Source organism: Danio rerio, chromosome 3, assembly GCF_049306965.1.
Source record: "Danio rerio strain Tuebingen ecotype United States chromosome 3, GRCz12tu, whole genome shotgun sequence".
NCBI classification, from domain to species: Eukaryota; Metazoa; Chordata; class Actinopteri; order Cypriniformes; family Danionidae; genus Danio; species Danio rerio.
Genome location: NC_133178.1, coordinates 48695001 through 48715000, shown reverse-complemented (window position 1 = coordinate 48715000; position 20000 = coordinate 48695001). Strand labels below are relative to the sequence as shown.

The 20000-nt window shown below is 35.8% G+C and overlaps 1 protein-coding gene across 4 annotated transcripts in view; it reads left to right on the top strand.

The window, feature by feature from the left end:
• Positions 1-20000, top strand: part of adgrl1a (adhesion G protein-coupled receptor L1a) — a 377800-nt gene that overhangs the window by 239428 nt on the left and 118372 nt on the right. The window contains exon 5 of one of the 4 annotated variants that reach the window (XM_073944963.1): positions 17693-17707. The exons of the other annotated variants lie outside the window; for them this stretch is intronic. Coding sequence (XP_073801064.1) covers positions 17693-17707 — 15 coding nt within the window. The remainder of the gene's footprint in view (positions 1-17692; positions 17708-20000) is intronic. 4 annotated transcript variants of the gene reach the window in all.

Here is a 20000-nt window from a genome sequence, read left to right as displayed (position 1 = left end):
TAATTCAGAATTTTAAAGGATTGTTCACACTTCAAATGGTAGGCTTGATTGAAATAAATAGCTCTGTTAGCTACAATAAATGTAAACACTTTCAACTAGCAGACACAAACTGTTAAAATGATGGGTCTCAGGCCCATATATTAAGTGAAGTTTATTTATAAACAAATTTCGAGAGGATCACTTGTTTATGATGGACCACGGCTGCTCTCCTGTTAGCTATCACATGATTTACCCATCAAATGAATCCAAACTATAAAGAACCTGATTTCTCTACCTTCCTTTCCTACTAAACCACCCCTACTCCTTATCCTCTTTCTTAAATTAATCCAAAATAGGGTGACATGCCGTTGCTGGTTTGAGTTCCAGCCTTCAATATAGGGTGGCACGCCGTTGCTGGTTCGAGTTCCGGCTGGGCCAGTTGATGTTTCTCTGTGAGGTTGACATGTTCTCCTTGTGCTCCCGTGGGTTTTCCCCCAGGTGCTCGGGTTTCTTCCCACAGTCCAAAGACTGTGCTAAGGTAATCGAATAAGGCAAATTGGCACCGTACATGAGCATTTAGTACTGAGCTTTCCATGCACAAACTCTAACAGGCCAAAAGAATGAATTCAGGGGAGCTCCCGAGACCTACCTGAGCTCAAACTCCCCTCGTGAACTTGCTCTATAAAATTGGAGGGTCCTCTCCCTGCGACACTTTCCCCAGAAAAGCAGACGAAAATGAGATATGAGGTTTATATATATATATATATATATATATATATATATATATATATAGATTTAGATTAAACATTTTTATTTTCTTTCATTTTGAGAAGTTTATTTATTAACTAATTTCGATAGGATCACATGCTTATGATTGTTTCCGGCCGGTCCTCGTCTCTTAAGAGCAATCACTATCTGTGCATTACCTACTGCAGCAGGGGAGTTCTGGAAATCTACCTCAGCTCAAACTCCCCTATCACCTTGCAATGGGGAGGAAGCCCCGGGCTCAAGGATCTTATGAGCTCAGGGCTCTCTCTCGTCATGCCAAACAAGCTTTATAATCAATTATCAGCTAATTGTGAACTCTTAAAAGTGCTATGAAATGCACAGAACTTGTTTTGATATGTTATGTAAAACTAGAACTTTCTGTGTACACAATGTGCTCTGCATAATGCGCCACTATAGAACTGATTTTATTCACCAGAGCCTAAGAAAAACAGATGCACTTGTTTATATTCAGTGCACATCCTGCCTGCATTTGCTTCTTTTATTTTGGCATCATACATCCTTTTTTAAGAAGTAAAAAGTGAGGGAAAAAGTATCTTATACCCAGCCCAAACTCTTCAGGAAGTGTTAAGCAGTGGGTGTATCTATGAGCACTAGGTGTTTTGGTGTAATTTGGTCTTTGTGAGAGAGACGGAGAGCTTTGAAACCTCTGCAGCTGGGAGTCATTAATATGTATAAGGCTTACATTATTTGCGGATCTCATGAATGTGCATGGACTGACATGCGCAAACAGTTTGCTGCTGGATTTTTCTTCAGCTCCACCTCTCTTCTCTATTCTAGCATAAAGACATGCTGTGGTGGCTAAGCAAAGTGTGGCCTCTGGTAGCAGTGTGCCTCAGGTGTGTGTTCATCAGTGCCCCTCATTATCACATGAGTAATTGAAAGCATTGGGGAGACCGCTGGGCTGAGGGGAGCTCAAGGGCCACCGTACTTCACCAATGACAGCAAAACAAATGCTGGAGCCACTGAAACTATCACAGCGCACCGGCATGCACAATCGATTCTGTGTTGCTAATGTGTTACTGTTTATGTTTGTGTGATGTGGATCTTTCTCTCTGCAGGTGGAAGAGGAAACAGGAATGAGCGAAGTAACACTTTCCTTTCCTTTCCTCTTTTCCTCTCTCAATTCACCAAAGTCTTTTGAGGAACTGTTCCTGAAGTGTCAGCTTCATTGCCGTCATCTATGCTTCTATCTATCTATCTATCTATCTATCTATCTATCTATCTATCTATCTATCTATCTATCTATCTATCTATCTATCTATCTATCTATCTATCTATCTATCTATCTATCTATCTATCTATCTATCTATCTATCTATCTATCTATCTATTTAGCGTTCCATTATATATTCATCCATCCATCCATCCATCCATCCATCCATCCATCCATCCATCCATCCATCCATCCATCCATCTATCTATCTATCTATCTATCTATCTATCTATCTATCTATCTATCTATCTATCTATCTATCTATCTATCTATCTATCTATCTATCTATCTATCTATCTATCTATCATCTATCTATCTATCTATCTATCTATCTATCTATTTAGCGTTCCATTATATATTCATCCATCCATCCATCCATCCATCCATCCATCCATCCATCCATCCATCCATCCATCCATCCATCTATCTATCTATCTATCTATCTATCTATCTATCTATCTATCTATCTATCTATCTATCTATCTATCTATCTATCTATCTATCTATCTATCTATCTATCCTTGTTCAAACTGCTTTAATCTATCTATCTATCTATCTATCTATCTATCTATCTATCTATCTATCTATCTATCTATCTATCTATCTATCTATCTATCTATCTATCTATCTATCTATCTATCTATCTATCTATCTATCTATCTATCTATCCATCCATCCATCCATCCATCCATCTATCTAGCGTTCCGTTATATATTGATCCATCCATCCATCCATCTATCTATCTATCCATCCATCCATCCATCCATCCATCCATCCATCCATCCATCCATCTATCTATCTATCTATCTATCTATCTATCTATCTATCTATCTATCTATCTATCTATCTGTCTGTCTGTCTGTCTGTCTGTCTGTCTGTCTGTCTGTCTGTCTGTCTGTCTGTCTGTCTGTCTGTCTGTCTGTCTATATATCTATCTATCTATCCATCCATCCATCCATCCATCCATCCATCCATCCATCCATCCATCCATCTATATCCATCCATCCATCCATCCATCCATCCATCCATCCATCCATCCATCCATCCATCCATCCATCCATCCATCTATCTATCTATCTATCTATCTATCTATCTATCTATCTATCTATCTATCTATCTATCTATCTATCTATCTATCTTTATCTTTCTCACTCCCATTCTCTCTGGCTCAAGGGGAAAAAACACTTTTGCTAAGACTCAAATTCAGGTCACTCAGAGAGATGGCACATATGCCACCACCCCTCAATGAAGTCTCATGTGAATCACCATTGTTGAGGCATCTTTACAGAAAAAAGGAGAGAGAGAGAGAGCTTGTTCCTCCATGCAAAGACCAGTGCATAATGTTCCTGTCAAATTGCATCACCCTGCTTAACAAGAGATGAAATCACACTCACAGAGGGACGTCTCTGTTGGCTATTTTTTAATAAAATAAAGTGCAATGCATTAGTGCTGTTATATCTCCCCTAAGATGCGTAAATTTCTGTTTTAGTTTTACAGGAAAAAATTCCACAATCAAGGAATTTTTCTCACACTCAGTTTTAGCTGTTTTCTTTTGAGAATGCAGACTCAGCATTATTCTAGAACACACTGTCAGGATGTTTTACACAACGGAATTTACAAAGTCACAGAGAAATAAATGGTGCAATTGCAATTTTGCTATCTAAATTGAATATATTTAAAGTGATACAGCAAAATCTTTTAATTATAGTGGGTTTCACAAAACATCATATATAGCCACCAGAGACTTGTAAGTGACTTACAGTTTTTCTCCATTGGTTTGACTCATTTCTTGAAGCAATAATTACATTCTCAAAATTCTAAATTAATTTGGCAAAAACAGTGTTACAGTTTAGCACAACACTATAGCTCACTTGCAAAAGCTCATACCTCACCCAAAACAGTTCACTCATGTGTCAAAACTAAATTTCCTTCTCATTTAAAGAGTCAGTTCCCCCAAAATGCTTTGTCCCTTTAGCATAGTGTAAGCACTGCCAGTGAAAATGTTTAGATGTTTTGTCATTAAGGCAAAGGACCACTAAAATATACCTCATTTCCACATTACAGTCTTAGCGCAGTCTTTCACTGTACTGTTTTGTTTAGCTAACAGAATTCAATTGTGTATAAAACTAATAAAAAAGCAAAAAAAAAAAAGGAAAAAAAAGAAATAGGATTTTAGGGTAAGAGTAGCCTCCATAGTTTAACGTCACACATTGGACTCATACTATCAAGCAAATGGTAACTCCTTTTTTTATTGTAATGATCAACCACTCACAAAGTTTCTGCCATATATCAGAGCAAAACGAATATATAGCTGTAATAAATGTTATTCATATGTTTCAAGGATTTACCTACTGTATGGTATTCATGCTATTATGGTCTTTACTAATTTTGACAATTGAACAGACAATGTAATGACATGTACAATATAATAACATATGCAATGTAAGAAGCTGACACTTTTTTAAACAGAACATTCATTAGAGCGAGAATTAACAATCAGTTTAGATCAACAAGATCTGTTACAGTTTTTCTTGTTTGCTTTGACTTGGTTAAAGAAACTTCCACTTCATTTTCATTATCACTATCCCAGCAGAGTAGAAGACCGGTCTTGCAAATGTGTACACCCTTTCTCATTGGGTTGACACATTTTCCCCACTATTTTTTAAAACAGTTAACACAGATGTCATTCAAGCAGTCCAAACTTCATTATTTTAGCTATGGTAACCAAACAGAAACTGCCAATTCCTAACCATTAGAAACTACCAAGATCAGTATGAATTCACTGAAGCAGCGGTTTGACACTCCTTCACACAAATCTTCACTTAGCAATCAGTCTGCAAACATTAAAAATGGTGGAAGGTCTGTGTTGTTCTGTGCCAGCATGGATGGAGGAGGTCAATAGTGGCTATGTCTTAAACTCCTAATAGATTTGACTGTATATTGGTTTACATGTGTTTTCTTTAATATTTACAGTATTTTATTTCCTTTTTTCTTTTCTTTTTTTCTTTTTACGTTATTTCAGTTTTCAGCCACAGTTTGAAAATGTCATGAATTCAATTTAAGTTTAATAAAAGCATTTCTTATTCTGGATCCAATTCTTTGCAAAAAGGCAAATTTGACAGCCTAAATAGAATTCACACTGAGTTCTGTATTTTGTTTTTTGTTGTCCATTGTCTAATGATTAATTGAAAGAGCACATATACTTGTTTGCAAGTTGTGTTGTTTAAAGGTAAAACTAGCTTTTGTTGCATATTTTAAATGTTTTGACACGGTATGTGCATTTTGCATAATGTTTCATTTTGACCATGAGTGCCGCTGTTTAGGCCTGTGTGTTAACTGTTTTGAAAATGTGGAATTTCAGTTTGACGGCTGCATCAAGGCAAACAAGAAAAACTGTAACTTGGAAATTGTGCAAAATGTAGGCTCTCTGTACTCACTAGTTTGCAAAAATGTACTTAGACAGTTGCATGAGATATTCAATTATGTTGTGAACAATTGGCAAGTGGTTAGGAGGTTTGTCCATGTTGTTTTAAGAATGAGCCAAACCAATGGAAAAAAAAAAATAAATAAAAATCTGTAACTTACAGTTGTTCTCAATTGCTTTGGCACAATCTTTTTTTTTTTTTTTTTTTTTTTTTTTTTTTTTTTTTTTTTTCAAAACAGACCTAACATTCTCTAAACTGTAAGTGCAAATCTCTAAACTGTTTGTTGGATCTTCCGAACTTTTTTTTGCATGTCTGCAAAATGCAGTTACTCCCCCAAAACCTTTCATTAATGCTTTAAAACCTAGTTATCATGTAAAGAGGCTCAAAAATGTTTTTTCCATAATGACAATCAACCATGGAAGCTAAGGTTTTAAAAAAAGAGTAGAATGAATATATATATATATATATATATATATATATATATATATATATATATATATATATATATATATATATATATATATATATATATATATATATATATATATTCTTGGTGGACATCCTGTTGCTCTTCTTGGCCTTGCCAGAGATTACATTTCTTCCAATTGCTCTTTCACAAGCATGTTACAACAGTTCAGGATTGTGAATGTAGTTATTGTGCTGTGGACAATATATAATAATATAATATACAATTTAGCGGACACTATAAACCATGCCAATATCATATATTCATGGTGTAAACATGCATTTACAACGGTATGATAATTGAATAAATTAAAGTGTTATGGTTTACACAAGATGAACAATGATTGAGAAGGTGTGAAGAGTTTAAATGAGAATCAACAAGCCATATGCAATTAGTTTTAGTCCAAACTGTAGAAAATTGTTCACACTGTACTTACAAATTTCAATCGGGAGCCAAAACAATTGAGAAAAAAACTGTAAAACAGTATATGTACTGTGTAGTTCTGTGTGTTGCTTATATGAGAACATTTATATAAAATAACCCATCAGAACCAGATGTACTGCATAAGGAAGCCTGTATCCTTCAAAACCTGTAAACTGGTACTTTTTAAAAAAAGTTTCTTTCATTTACAGTGGTCGCTCTGTATTGCCGGGAAAAAAACAATCTGAGGAAGCAAATTACTTTACAGAGTGAAGCCTGCAGACAAAGCTCTTTTGAGTGACTTTTTTTTTAAATTGCTAAAAGTAGCCAAATAAATGGTAAAAATTGCTAAATGTGTTGCTAGGTGCTTTTCGATAGGGTAGTGTGAAAAGTTGCTAAATCTAGACAAAAAGTTGGCAACACTGGGCGCACAATGACAAAAATAGACTGAATGAATCAAAAGGCATTCAAATTGTGCAATGACAAGAAATAATATAGATCGCACCACCAAAAAAGAAAACAAAAATAACAAGACTGATTTTAAATATGTAAGGAGTAAAAAGTACAGATATTTGTAAAAGAAAATGTAAGAAGTAAAAAGTTGTCAAAAAAAATAAATAGTGGAGTAAAGTACTAATACCAGAAAAATCTACTTAAGTACAGTGACGAAGTATTTGTACTTTGTTACTTCCCATCATCGATAAGGTCAAATTGAGATCGCGATCACAATATTTTTCTGATTAATCGTGCAGCACTAATGTACTGAACATTTGTTTGCAGTTTTCCATGTACCCAGCTGGTTTCACATTCTGACAGCTAAAAAAAAAGTCCTGAATTCCTGAAAAAAAGGTTTAGACACGTTTTTTTTTTTTTTTTTTTTTTTACTCTGCAGAGTTGTCATTTTGTTTCCTCAAACCGACTAAAAGAACTGCTAATGGAAGCAGAATCGTTAAGTGGAATCTTTAAGTAGTTTTAAACTCCTCTTGATTCCCATCTTCCCTCCCTGTCCTCTTCACTTCTCAAGCAGTTTGAGTGAGTTAGACAGTGACGACTGCCCCGCTGCCTTTATACAAGCAGTGTAAGTGTTTCTGTATGTGTAAGATCACTTCAAAGACCTCCACTTCAGAACCTTAAATCCACGTCGGCTCAGAAAAAAATAGAGTGTCTATTCCCCTCTCTCTTTCTTCTCTACTGATCGCTCCATCCCTCGCTCCCTTGAGACCCTCCTTATCAGATACTAAAGTTTGTCTTTTAGGAGACACAATGGGTCTCTTGAGGGGGGGAAAGGCGCTGAGCTTCACACATTGCTCGTGTGTTCATGACTAGAGGCAGACGCATGTCGCCAAACACGTTAGCGGTTGCCTGAGCGCTTATGTGTGTCAGCCACGGGTACAGCCTAACACTGCTAGCACATCCAGATCAGCGAGACAGACAAGCTGTCACTCACTGTCACACTCTGGTTGTCTTACTGTCATGCACACCAAAGCTGTTCTCTTCACACATACAAACACAGACTCACACCGTAAACTAAGCCCAGAGAGAGAAAGGGAGTGAGAGGAAACTATGCAGTGGCCGAAAGTGGAGGAGCTCTGACGCAAATCAAGACTGCTGCGAAATCAAGTGAATCCCTCAGATGGCTTTGTGCTGCGTAATTGGTTGCCGATGATTATCATGTGCTCTAAACTGGACATCTTAAAGCTATAAAACTGTATGAATTCTGCAAAAGGAAATATGAACTTTTTGGAAACTAAGGAAATAAATCTCAACACATAACTTATTTATAAAGTGTTTAATTGCATGGTAACTGAACAAACAATTGCCATTAAATTTAATAAAAATAAATTATTTAAATTAATCTGAAATGCACTTCCTTTTTCCCCCTTTTTTCAGTTATTTTGGGCATGGCTAACACATTTAACCACCTTGCTCCAACTGTCAGTTTTGAAAAGGAGAATTATGTTATTTATTTATTTATTTTTTTTCCAATCTGAATGAAATGCTTACTTAACTACATCCATTCAGGTCTTAGTAGAATGAAAAAAAAAAAAAAAAAACAAGCTACGCCCCCTGTCATTTAATATTTTCTTTTTCTAGGAACTGCATCACAATGCAAAAAAAAAAAAGAAAAAAAAAAAAAATATATATATATATATATATTATAAGGGGACTTTAAGTAATGTATTTCAGATTCTCAAAAATGTTGACAGTGTCCTCTAGTGGATTTGTCATCTGAAATGTGTAATGAAGCAAACCCAGAGCAATGTATTTCGCCAAAAAATTGTAGGCTGGGGCATGTAGTTCCAATTGCCTAATTGAGAGTGTTATTAGTTGTGTAATTGAGAGTCAACAGACTATTAGACTAAACTCTGTCTCTGGACTATTAGTGAAGTCATCAAACTCAGACAAATGTACCCCAATTTGATGTATAAAAGGTAATCATAATGCAATTTTTTTTTTAGAGCAAAATCAAGCAACCAAATTGATTTAAATTGATTTTAGATACAAAAATAGATATAATGAACATGTCGTTTGTTTTTATACACTTATTTATTGTAGAGTTTGGGATAAAAAAAATATTGAATATTATAAAATATTAGATGCTTTATAAAGTTGCATATTACTGCATATTTTGAGGCAACCTTGAGGCAGTGTTTTCATAAATTTCTACTGTCTGCCATGTAACATTTCTTAGTAGTTGACAAATTAAATACACCTTTCATAATCATTTGCATTTTAATTGTGCAGTTTAGGCCAAAAACTGTGATATCTCAACTTCATTATGACAAATGAAACATAACATTGTGTTTTACAGCTGTCAATGGTCTCTATTTTATGTCATTCAAACCATTTATTCTTAAACAAATTTACTGTCTGCCAATTGTTGGTGGATGAAATGTAGTCAGTAAAAGCATTTGTATTCAAAAACTTGCACATTTTGGCTTAAATTATGTTCCCTTTTATGCAACCGTGTGGCTGTGCCAGAAATTTACATAGCATTTTAAATCACAGCCTGCAACATTTCACAGTGCATGACAAATGGAAAAAAAGGATATCCGTACAAGAAGAATTTCATTCACATACTTGTTCGTTCTTCTACATTCTGGGAATTCTCTATAACTCAACATTTTGGCAGTGCTAAAAACTTTACTTTTGTTTTGAGTTGTGACCAGAGACATTTCACAATGCATGACAAACTTGTGTACTAGAAAACTGCAGAACTTGCATCAGTCGCTTTATATCATTCAAACTATTTCTTCCAGTTTTACAAGCAAGTCCAGTTATTTGCAAATTAAAATAAATTTAGCTTGCTTAAACCATAAAATCATGTACATTTTGGGCCTTTAAGCCTAAAAAGTGTCTGCTTTTACACTTGCGGCCAATCTCAGTACCTGAATGGGACACTTCATGATGGAAAATCATGAAAATGATCTAATATATTATGCAATATGTGACAAATCGAATTGAACTTTTTTTTTTTTGGTTTTGCATTTTGGGCCTAAACATGTCCACTAAAACACATCATGTTACAATTTTAACACTAGTTCTATCAAGGTAGTAATTTTGACCATTTTAAAGTTTGTAATTTAAAACTTTGTTAAAATAAATGTGTGTGAGTGTATTTCATTCTTGTAATATTATCACTAAACACAAAAGAGTTTTGAGTGTTTCAGCCTTGAATGTTATTAACAGTCAACCTTTTTCTCATGGCTTCGTATATACAGTTGAAGTCAGATATATTACCCCCACTGACTGTTTATTATTTCCCCCAAATTCTGTTAAACAAAGATAATAATTTTTTATTATCATTCATTTCTAAACACAATAGTTTTAATAACTCATTTCTAATAACTTATTTATGTTACTTTGCCATGACGACAGTACATTATATTTGACTAGATATTTTAAGACACTTCTATACAGCTTAAAGTGACATTTAAAGGCTTAACTAGGTTAATTAGGTTAACTAGGCAGATTAGGGTAATTAGGCAAGTTATTGTATTACATTTATCGAAAAATAAATATAGCTTAAAGGGGCTAATAATTTTGACCTTAGTGTTTTAAAATAAAACAAAACTGCTTTTACAGTTTTAAAATAAATAAGGCTTTCTTTAGACGAAGAAAAAAACTATCAGACATACAGTACAGTAAAAATGTCCTTGCTCTGTGAAATATCATTTGAATGTAAAAATGCATTTCAATATTTTTGGTTCAGTTTCAATGGTCAGAATAATCAGCATGGCCATTCTAGTAGTTATAGAAGTACAGTATACTGTAAAACCCAATGATCAACTTTATCAGATGAAATAAGTGTAGTTAACTCCAAATTGACTGAAAGTTAGTTCTACTCATTTGAAGAGTTTCGAACTCAGTGTTGAAGGTAATGAGTTAATTAAATACCTCATCACTTCCACTTTAATAGAGTAAGTTCAAAGTACTCATATAGATTTATTTATTTTTTTTAAACTCAAATGATTTGTAGCAATCGGTTTCCTAAAACAGTTTGAGTTTACTGAATGAGTTTTACAGTACTCAATTGTAAATCCTGTATCTCAACTTTTTGGATTTTACAGTGCAGTTCCGGTTTTAAAAACCTCTGTTAGTTTACTGGTTGCAGCCTATAGAGCCTTACTGCAGAGGTTCCCAAACCTTTCAGCCCACGACCCCCAAAATAACAATACCAGTGACTCACAGCCCCCAATATCCTCTGAGGTGGTTATGAATCTATAAACCTTACACACAACAGCGCACACTTAAGTCTTTCCATCATTTTAATTTCGGAGAACATCACTCTTGCTCCATGTTCAGTTGTGGCCTGTATTTATTTTTAATGCATGTGAGTGCATAAAGGTGTCAGAAAGGTTAACCTGAAGCTATGAAATATGCTGCGTCTGAGTCCTATATATAACGCAATCACCCCAGAGGTTGAAAAAAAAAAAAAAAGGCAGATGGCTTTTATTTGCATGTTGTTGTTAACTACTATTTTTCTTCTGTACACTGTAAAACCCAAAAAAGATAATGTAAATCAAACTGTTTAAGTAAACTGATTGCAACACACCATTTAAGATAAAAAATGAACCCTAATAAGTACTGTAAACTTAGTCTTTTGAATATTTGTCAAAAAGTAAATTTGAGCACAGTAAAACCCAACAAATGAAGAGACCTCAAAACAACTGAGTACTGTAAAACCCAATAAGTTAAGGCAACTCAAAAACATTTGAATAAAAAAAAATAATAATAATATGAGTTCTGTGAGCTGCATAAAAGTAATGAGGTATTTAATTAACTCATTACCTTCAACACTGAGTAGAATTAATTTTCAGTCAATTTTGAGTTAACTACACTCATTTCATTTGATAATGTTGACTGTTGGGTTTTACAGTGTATTTTATGGATAAAATATGGTATTTCTAATAGTTTAATAAAATGAATTAGAATGTTGCGACCCCCACTTTGGGAACCACTGCCTTACTCAATGTGTGACAAAGCATTTGGAATTACATACAGTACTTTTTCATTGTACATTTTAGGCTAAACAGGTTTGCCAATAATTCAAATAAGCATTGACGTCAAATAATAATAATAATAATAATAATAATAATAATAATAATAATAATAATAATAATAATAATAATAATTATTATATTGATGATGATGATGATGATGATGATGATGATGATGATGATGATGATGATAATAATAATAATAATAATAATAACAAAAATAGTAGTAGTAGTAATAATAATAATACTAATAATAATAATAATAATAATAATAATAATAATAATAATAATAATAATAATATTTGTCACAAATTGCAAAATGCATCATAAATTGCACTAAGACATACTTCACAAAAGGTAACAAACATAAATAATTGTCATACTTTATTTTGATAATCCGTTTGTTGAATCAGGTATTATCGGGTTGTATCGGGTGAATAAGGGTCCACATTAACTACTGGTCAATTGTTGTGAATTTGCATAGTTTACACAATAATGGAGGGAGGTCAATTTGTTTCAAGTTGCTTAACACCACTGGTATTTATTACTGATTTCACCAGCAGACTTTAAGCTAATAGTCAAAAGTTCTGCTAAACTAACCCAGTTTAGCCAACCTCTAACCTCTTACCTCTCACCAGCAACAAATCATATTTATAGCTCCCAGACTGACCACCTTAAACTTCTATAAGCGCTTTTTTTTTTTTTTTTTTTTTTTGCTAAAGCAGGCAGTGAAAACAAAATGTTCCTCTATTCTGCCACACTTTCTCTTTCTCACTTTTTTTTTCTTTTGTCTCCAACTTTTACCCCACTATAATGGCCTCTCTCCTCCTCCCAGTCTGTTTCTGGGTCTCAAAAAATGTACCTTAGCCAAGCCGTATGGTCCCACACTCCGCAATCAGTGATTGACAGCTGGATCTTGATGGATTCAGTGAGTAGAAGCGATAAGTGGTCAAGCTCTATAAGAGAGAAAGAACAGCTCGCTCGCTCGATCCTAGCCGAGCCAGAACCAACCCCTTCAGCTTCAGAGAGAAATCAACCTCTCCATCATCTCTCCTCTCTCCGTCTCTTTCTCTCCTATTTATCACTGCATCAATCTGTCTCTGTTTTTAACAATTTTTTTCTTCCTCACAGTGGCAGGAGACTCCAACGGAATTCACAATATGCAATCGAAATGGCATACTAGCATACAAAGTGTTGCTAAGTGTATACAGCATGCTACTTTTCCCCAAAAATATAGTATGCAAACAGTTTGCAGTGTGCAATAGTGAACATGTTAAATAGTAGCTTGCTGAATGCATCACATATTGTTCTGTGTGGCAACCCAACACACCTCCATTACTAATTAGTATTTTAGGCTTTGGTCAATTAGTGGGTAATTCATACGATTGCCTAAGCTTCTGTGTTGAAGATTTAGGAAGATGTAAAGTGTTACTTTAGACAAAAAATTAAAATTATGTTATTACTTACTTGTGTTGTTTCAATCCCCTGAGACCTTTGTGCATCTTCAGACTACAAATTAGGATCATTTTTATGAAATCAGAGAGCTCCCTCATCCTCCATAAAGAGCAACAGTCCTGAAACTTCCAGACCATAAACCAAAATCATTGGCACAACAATCTATGTGACTTTAGTGGTTCAACTGTTAGCATACAAAGCTCAGAGTACACGTTTATACACCAATAAAACCTGTTAGAACAACTTCAGATGCATCAAGATGCACATTTATGAAAGACAGCATTACACTTGCAGTGCTTGAAAATGTATTTCGTTCATTTTCTGGACTTTTCGGGGCCATTGCTGTCTATTGATTATGAGAGAGCTCTCAGATTTCATCTAGAACATCTTAATAAGTATTTAGAAGATGAACTAACCTATTTAAGGGTAGCGTTGCTTACAGACAGCACAATTTCTTCAAAGTTTATAATCTGAGGCATAACCGATACACATTGACTAATCATGGGTCATAATACAGCTTTACCACTGAGAAGCATGTTTTAAATTGTGCGTCGTAACTTTCAGTCACCTGCACTTCTCAGATCTTTCATGTGAGCCCAGCAAACAATTTGGTGTTTAATAGACGCTTAATAGACATCTAAATGTAGACTAAAGCAAAGCTAAACTTGGGCTGTCATTAACAATCTAATAGTCATCTAAGAATAGCCCAAAACTAGACTAGCCATCAAATAAACAGATTAGACTTGTGTAGTCATTCATTTCTGTTTATTTGATGACTAGTCTAGTTTGACTTATTCTTAGATGTCTATTAGATTTTTACTGACAGCCCAAATTTAGTCTTCTTTTAGTCAAGACGACTATGTATATACGTCTATTAGACATCTATTAAAAAAAAAAAAATGCTTGCTGGGAGTACTCTTCGTACTTTGAGTTTCAATGTTTTAATAATAAAAGCTTTTGGATTTAGTTGGAGTAGCCAGTCAGACGTTTGGCCCCATGTGCACTCTGACATGTGGCACACGTGCAGACATGTAACACACGGCACTTTCGTTTTCACGTAAAAACAGCACCCCTAACTTTAGTGCTCACCAATGGGACATATATTTTACTTGGTGAGCCATGTTTCACCACATGGATGTGCACTCTAACATTTACAAACTCAGTTTAAAGAGTAGTTAAAGGAATGGAGAAAATGCTAAATACTATTTTCGAATTTCAATGCACATCCAAAAAAATAATTTTCCATGTGCATATTGAACCCTGGAGGTCGTACCCAAAAGTTTATTATTACATGAAGTATTGCAACATCCTGTGTTCACACCAGACACATTATGCACAAAAAAAAAATAAAAATCACGCTTTCCGCGCATAAATTGACACGTGAACATTTTGAGCATACTCGCACATCAAATTCAATCATCCCAGGTTCATTCTAAAAACGTAGTCCCGTGGAAGTTTCTGGAGACCGCGAAATACGTCCTTGGAGGTATGTATTTTTGCAGTTTTTGTGTGCGCTTTTTCACATCTTAAATGTTTCTCGTGGGTGCCGTTTACCCCCGCACTGTTCTTGCGTAAACCCACCAGAGGCTGCTGTTGACCGGCTGAATGACTAAATGATTGACTGGGTGACCGGCCAGTCGACGGACCCACCCTCCTCCTCTAAACCCAACCAATTTTGCCTGTTGACCCGCCCGCCCACTTACTTCCCCTAAACCCAACCGACGGTTCACAAAAGCCATCCAGAAAAATAAAACCCTTCGTCTGATTTTAACCATATGGCTACGTAAGCGGTACTTCAGACTGAGCCCAGCCCAGTTTGATAAGCAGTTCTTGTCAGGAGGATTTCCCCTCGAGACACCAACAACAGTCACTATATCATGATCACGCCCATACTAGAGCAAGCTCCTGATTGGTTAACATGCAAATCTCCGCTAATCAGATCATGTGATTCGTGCATAAATCCTCAACTCGTGTGAATCGCGTCATTCTCGCTGCCTCGTGTCTATTCGCATCTTTGCAATGAGATAAGATGTAAAGCACTTGCACTTGACGCTTTATCCGTGTGTGGTGTGAACACACCATTAGTTTGTAAACAAATATAGAAATGAAAAAGCAGCTATGCTCGCCGTATGGTATTGTGCATTTTGGATCTAAACATTTGACATAGGATTGTGCAATTAATCAAAAAGTCGATTTCAATTTTGGCAACCAACGATTATGAAAAAACATAAATCCAGATGAAACGATAATTCCATCATATAGCGGCCGTCCCCTTTTCAGTTGTACACCTTTGTTGCTCAGCAAAGCTCAGTCTCACAAATGAAAATGGCTAGAGGCATGTACTGTAATGCAGCATGGGATGCCCATTGTTCATTGATGTACATTCGAATCATTCATGTTTTTAAAAGCGAATGAGATCGCATGCTGCCGGCGCACACACACACAGCATGCGGTTAGCATTCGGTCTCATTCTCACACTGTGCGCTCAAAGTCATAGTTAATTTGAGCGCTTTAATAGCCAAATACAGTGTTTAGTGTTTATTCATATTAACCATCATTTGCGTAATAAACAAACGAGTTGAGAATCAAAAGACATGTGAAGGAGAAACCATTAAAGTGACAGCGCTTAATATTCCTGCTGCTGCCTCGTTTTTTCATTATTAATCAAACAACAAAAGAAGAAAGCCACTTTTTTAGCTAAATAATTTTTCTTACAGTGAAGATGCTTAAAGCATAGTTTGTTTATTTATTTATTTTTTTTTCTATTGTATTTATTTCCCCTTTCTTTGCCGTGAGGAAAATAACTGTATATACAAAGTCAGAATTATTAGCCCTCCTGAATTATTAGCAAGCCTTTTTCCCCAATTTCTGTTTAATGGAAAGATTTTTTCAACCCATTTTTTAAACACAATAGTTTTAATAACTCCTTTATAATAGCTGATTTCATTCATCTTTGCTATGATTACAGCACATAATACTTTACTAGACATTTTTCAGTGCGATTCAAAGGCTTAATTAGGGTAATTAGGCAAGTCAATGTATAACAGTTTCTTCTGCAGACAATCAAAATATATATTGCTTAACGGGGCTAATGTTATTGACCTTAAAATAGGTTTCAAAATATTTATTTAAATATATTTAAACATCATTTTAAAAATATCTATAAAAATAAATAAGTAAGTAAGTAAGTAAGTAAGTAAGTAAATAAATAAATAAATAAATAAATAAATAAACAAAATTACAGGAGAGCTAATAATTTTGACTTTAACTGATAATCGTTTTGAATAACCATGATTACAATTATGACCAACATAATCGTGAATATGATTTTTCCCAAAATCAAGCAGCCCCAATTTGACAAAACAAATTTCTAACACAAACTTGTGTCAATAGTAAAACCTTGACACAGCAGTTTATTTTGCATTTTATGACCAATGAACTAACATACTAGAAGATTTCCATTGACAAACTTGGGCTTAATGTGTCCACTAAAACTCGAACCTGTGGCGAAGCCATCGAATGTAGCATGTGTTGAATGTTTCCCAATACATGACTAGTCAAATGGGCATTTACGCATAGTACAAACTTTTTGACTATAGCTTGTATATCAGAAGCATTTTCATATGAACATGCTTGAGCAGGCTTGTGCTAATAAAAGAGTTGTGCTATGACACATGTAGAAATGTGTGACAAATTAAGTAGAACTTTGATGCCAGAAGTATCATCATACGCATTTTACATGTTACAAAATATTTACGATAAAACAATGCTTGTGTTGCATTTTGAGTCGCATGACAGAAAAAACAGAACCTTCATCTGTATTCACATGCTTGTGCATTCCACAACAGCTTTCTAAAATAGGAAGTCCAGCTCACTGCATTATTGAATACATTATTTCTCACCATGTGCTCTGTTGCGCACTTTTTGGCAAATGATCCCGGCCATCCAGACTGTGAACATTTGCATACTGTACACAGTATACATTGCATATACTGCAAAAAGCTAGAATGCCATTTCGAGCATGCCTGATGTTTTCTCCTTCACAGAAGCCCGGCTTGAGCAATGGCAGATGGATGGAGGGGAGAGGGGGCGACGGAGGGGAAGCAGAGGGAGCGGAGTGGGTGCGATTGGGGGGGGAAGTGTACAGTACAAATGTCATGTGACAGAAAGAATGGAAAGAGATCTTTTTGCAAAAACTTTGTGCAAGCAGTTGAGGCCATTCTCCCCTCTCATTACTCACTCGAGTCATCCTCTCTGTAAAGAGCCTGCATCACACTGACAGAATGACATGATTTGAGAACGGATAGCCTTTTATTTAATCTCAATTTTCTCTTTTTTCCTGCACCTGTTTTTCTTTCATTATCTCCACTCTCTCTTTCTCTCTCTTTCGCTCTTTCTTTTTGCTCTCTCTGTCTTTTCTCTCTTTTTTTCCGATGCTTGAATAGAAGTGGACCAAAAAGGTAAAGACCACAATGAACATAAAAACCACAGCTCGCCCCGTCCGCCCTCCTCTTCCCTTTCCTCTTCCGTTTCCCTCCCTCATCCCCCTCTCCTAACCCAGCACCTTGTGTAGTGCTCATGTTTGATGTTTATATCCTCCCTTCTCCTTCTTTCTCTCTGTCTATCTCGTTTCTCCCTTTTTTTTTAAATCTGGCTTATAACCGAACCTCCTTTCAGATTTGGTTCTTGTTTCAGATAACACGACATGCGCCATCATAAGTAGAGTTTCTGCATACATGCACTAATCCCTGTGCACAGGAGACCTCATGCATGCACATCAGATATGCACACACACCTCTCACTTGAGGAAAAAACTCCACCAGCTGTCCTGCTAAAAGTTCCAATTAAGTCTATTTGAGAAATTAATAACCATCCTTTAATCTGATCACTTCTACCCCAAGGGAAACATGCTCTCCGACTAAATGCGGCACATGCACGCGTGCACGTCTATTCTTTCTCTCCTGCGCGCACTCGCACAAGCCACTTTACGTCGAGCGCTTCTCCGCTCTACTTTTCTATTGGACAGGAAGTCATTTCTCCCACTAAACCCATATCCTCCGCCGACACGCGCACCCATCTGTGCAATTTCACCCGCTCTCTTGTGCCATCATTTATTCATTCTTCTATTGTTTGCGATTAATTTTGTATCTGTCCTTCCAGATCCAAAGCAACTACTCCATACTGTTTGAGACCTTTGTTTTACTTCTATCTTTCTTTCAGACCCTTTTTTTGCTTTTATTTATGTCTTCCGTCCTTTCTTCCTTCAGGATAACCCGTTATTTATTTATTTTTTATTTTTTTAATGTTGTTTTTTTGTCTCTGTACTTTATTTTGGATTAGAGTAGCGATTTGTAGAGCTGCCCGACCCCCTGCCAAATGCTTTCTCCCATTTCCAGGTGCCTCAGTGTCTCTCTCTCTCTACAAGTTTCTCTTTTTTGCCATGTCACATTATCTCTCTTTTTTTCATCTGTTTCCTCGGGTTGATAGACCTCCAAATTTCTCACGTGTTCGTCACAGGGGTTTCCTAAGCCTACCTCCATTTCCCTACTTTATCCTTTCTTCCTCTGGATCCTCCCTTCTAATTTGTCATCTGCCGATGGCGCCATTCTTCATTTTAATCCCTTCTGTTTTGTTGTTGGATGCTGCTCAGTGGTGTCTGTAGTGGTCCGCATGTGTCCAAAGGGGAGGTGGCAGTTGGCATCTCTGTAAGATGGCTGCTTTGTTAGGCAGAGCCGGTTCCACTCGCAAGGTCTTCTCTCTGTGGTGCCAATCAGCTCGCAGCCTGATTCAGTTCAGCCAGCCAATCACAGAGATTCAGGGCTGCTGTACTTGATCCTCTTGCCAGTCTCTTGAGTATTCCGCTTCAAACTTTCACAAGACTTGAACTGAGCTTGAACCAGGGCATAATTCTGCCTCATATCATCTACAGCTGGCTATGTGATTTGAACGATCTGTTCCGAACCCTAGTGAGCTGTCTCGTTGGGTCTGACTGCATCTGCAGATATGCTCTAAGGCCAAGTGACAGGTCTGAATTGCTCTCTATGTGGGAAATAACTCTAGTAAAAATGGTCATGCTAGACTTTAGATGAACAGTCTCCGTTTATTTGTAAAATAGGCTTTTTTGAATTCATTCAGCTGATTTTCTGGTCTGGGGTGCGTTTAGCCATTTAAGGTAGCAAGTTGTGCCGTTACAAACATAGTTTGTTGATTTGGTGTTTCCCAAATCCCAAACTGTGTCACAAACTTGTATGCTTGCAACTACACCCCTAGAGCTGTAGTTAGAAACATAGTTCCTAGCTGTGTTCTATTCCCACGTATCCCCCCTAAGCCTTATTTGTTTACAACATTCTGACATTTAAACTTGGAATTATTTTTTTTTATTATTTTATTTTTAATAAAGCAATAAAGTCATCTCTCTTAGGTGTAATTTGCTTTATAACTTATTTTTACAGTTCAGTTTTAGCAATCTTCATGTTTACAATTGTGCTCCCTTCGCAGTGCACTTTGAAAACATTGATGCCATTTGGAACACAGTCGTGGCTCATGGCGAAAGCTATAGGTGACCTATTATTTATTTATTTATGCACAATTTTTTTATATCTTCAAAGCTTGTGAAAAAAAAATAAAAATAAAAAATTGGAAATAAAAAAAACAGCATTCGTTAATGCTTTTAATTTAGGATATTTATTAAGTAGCCTGTCTGTACTGACATGGTTAATATGCTATGCTATATGTTATATTATATCCTGCTGG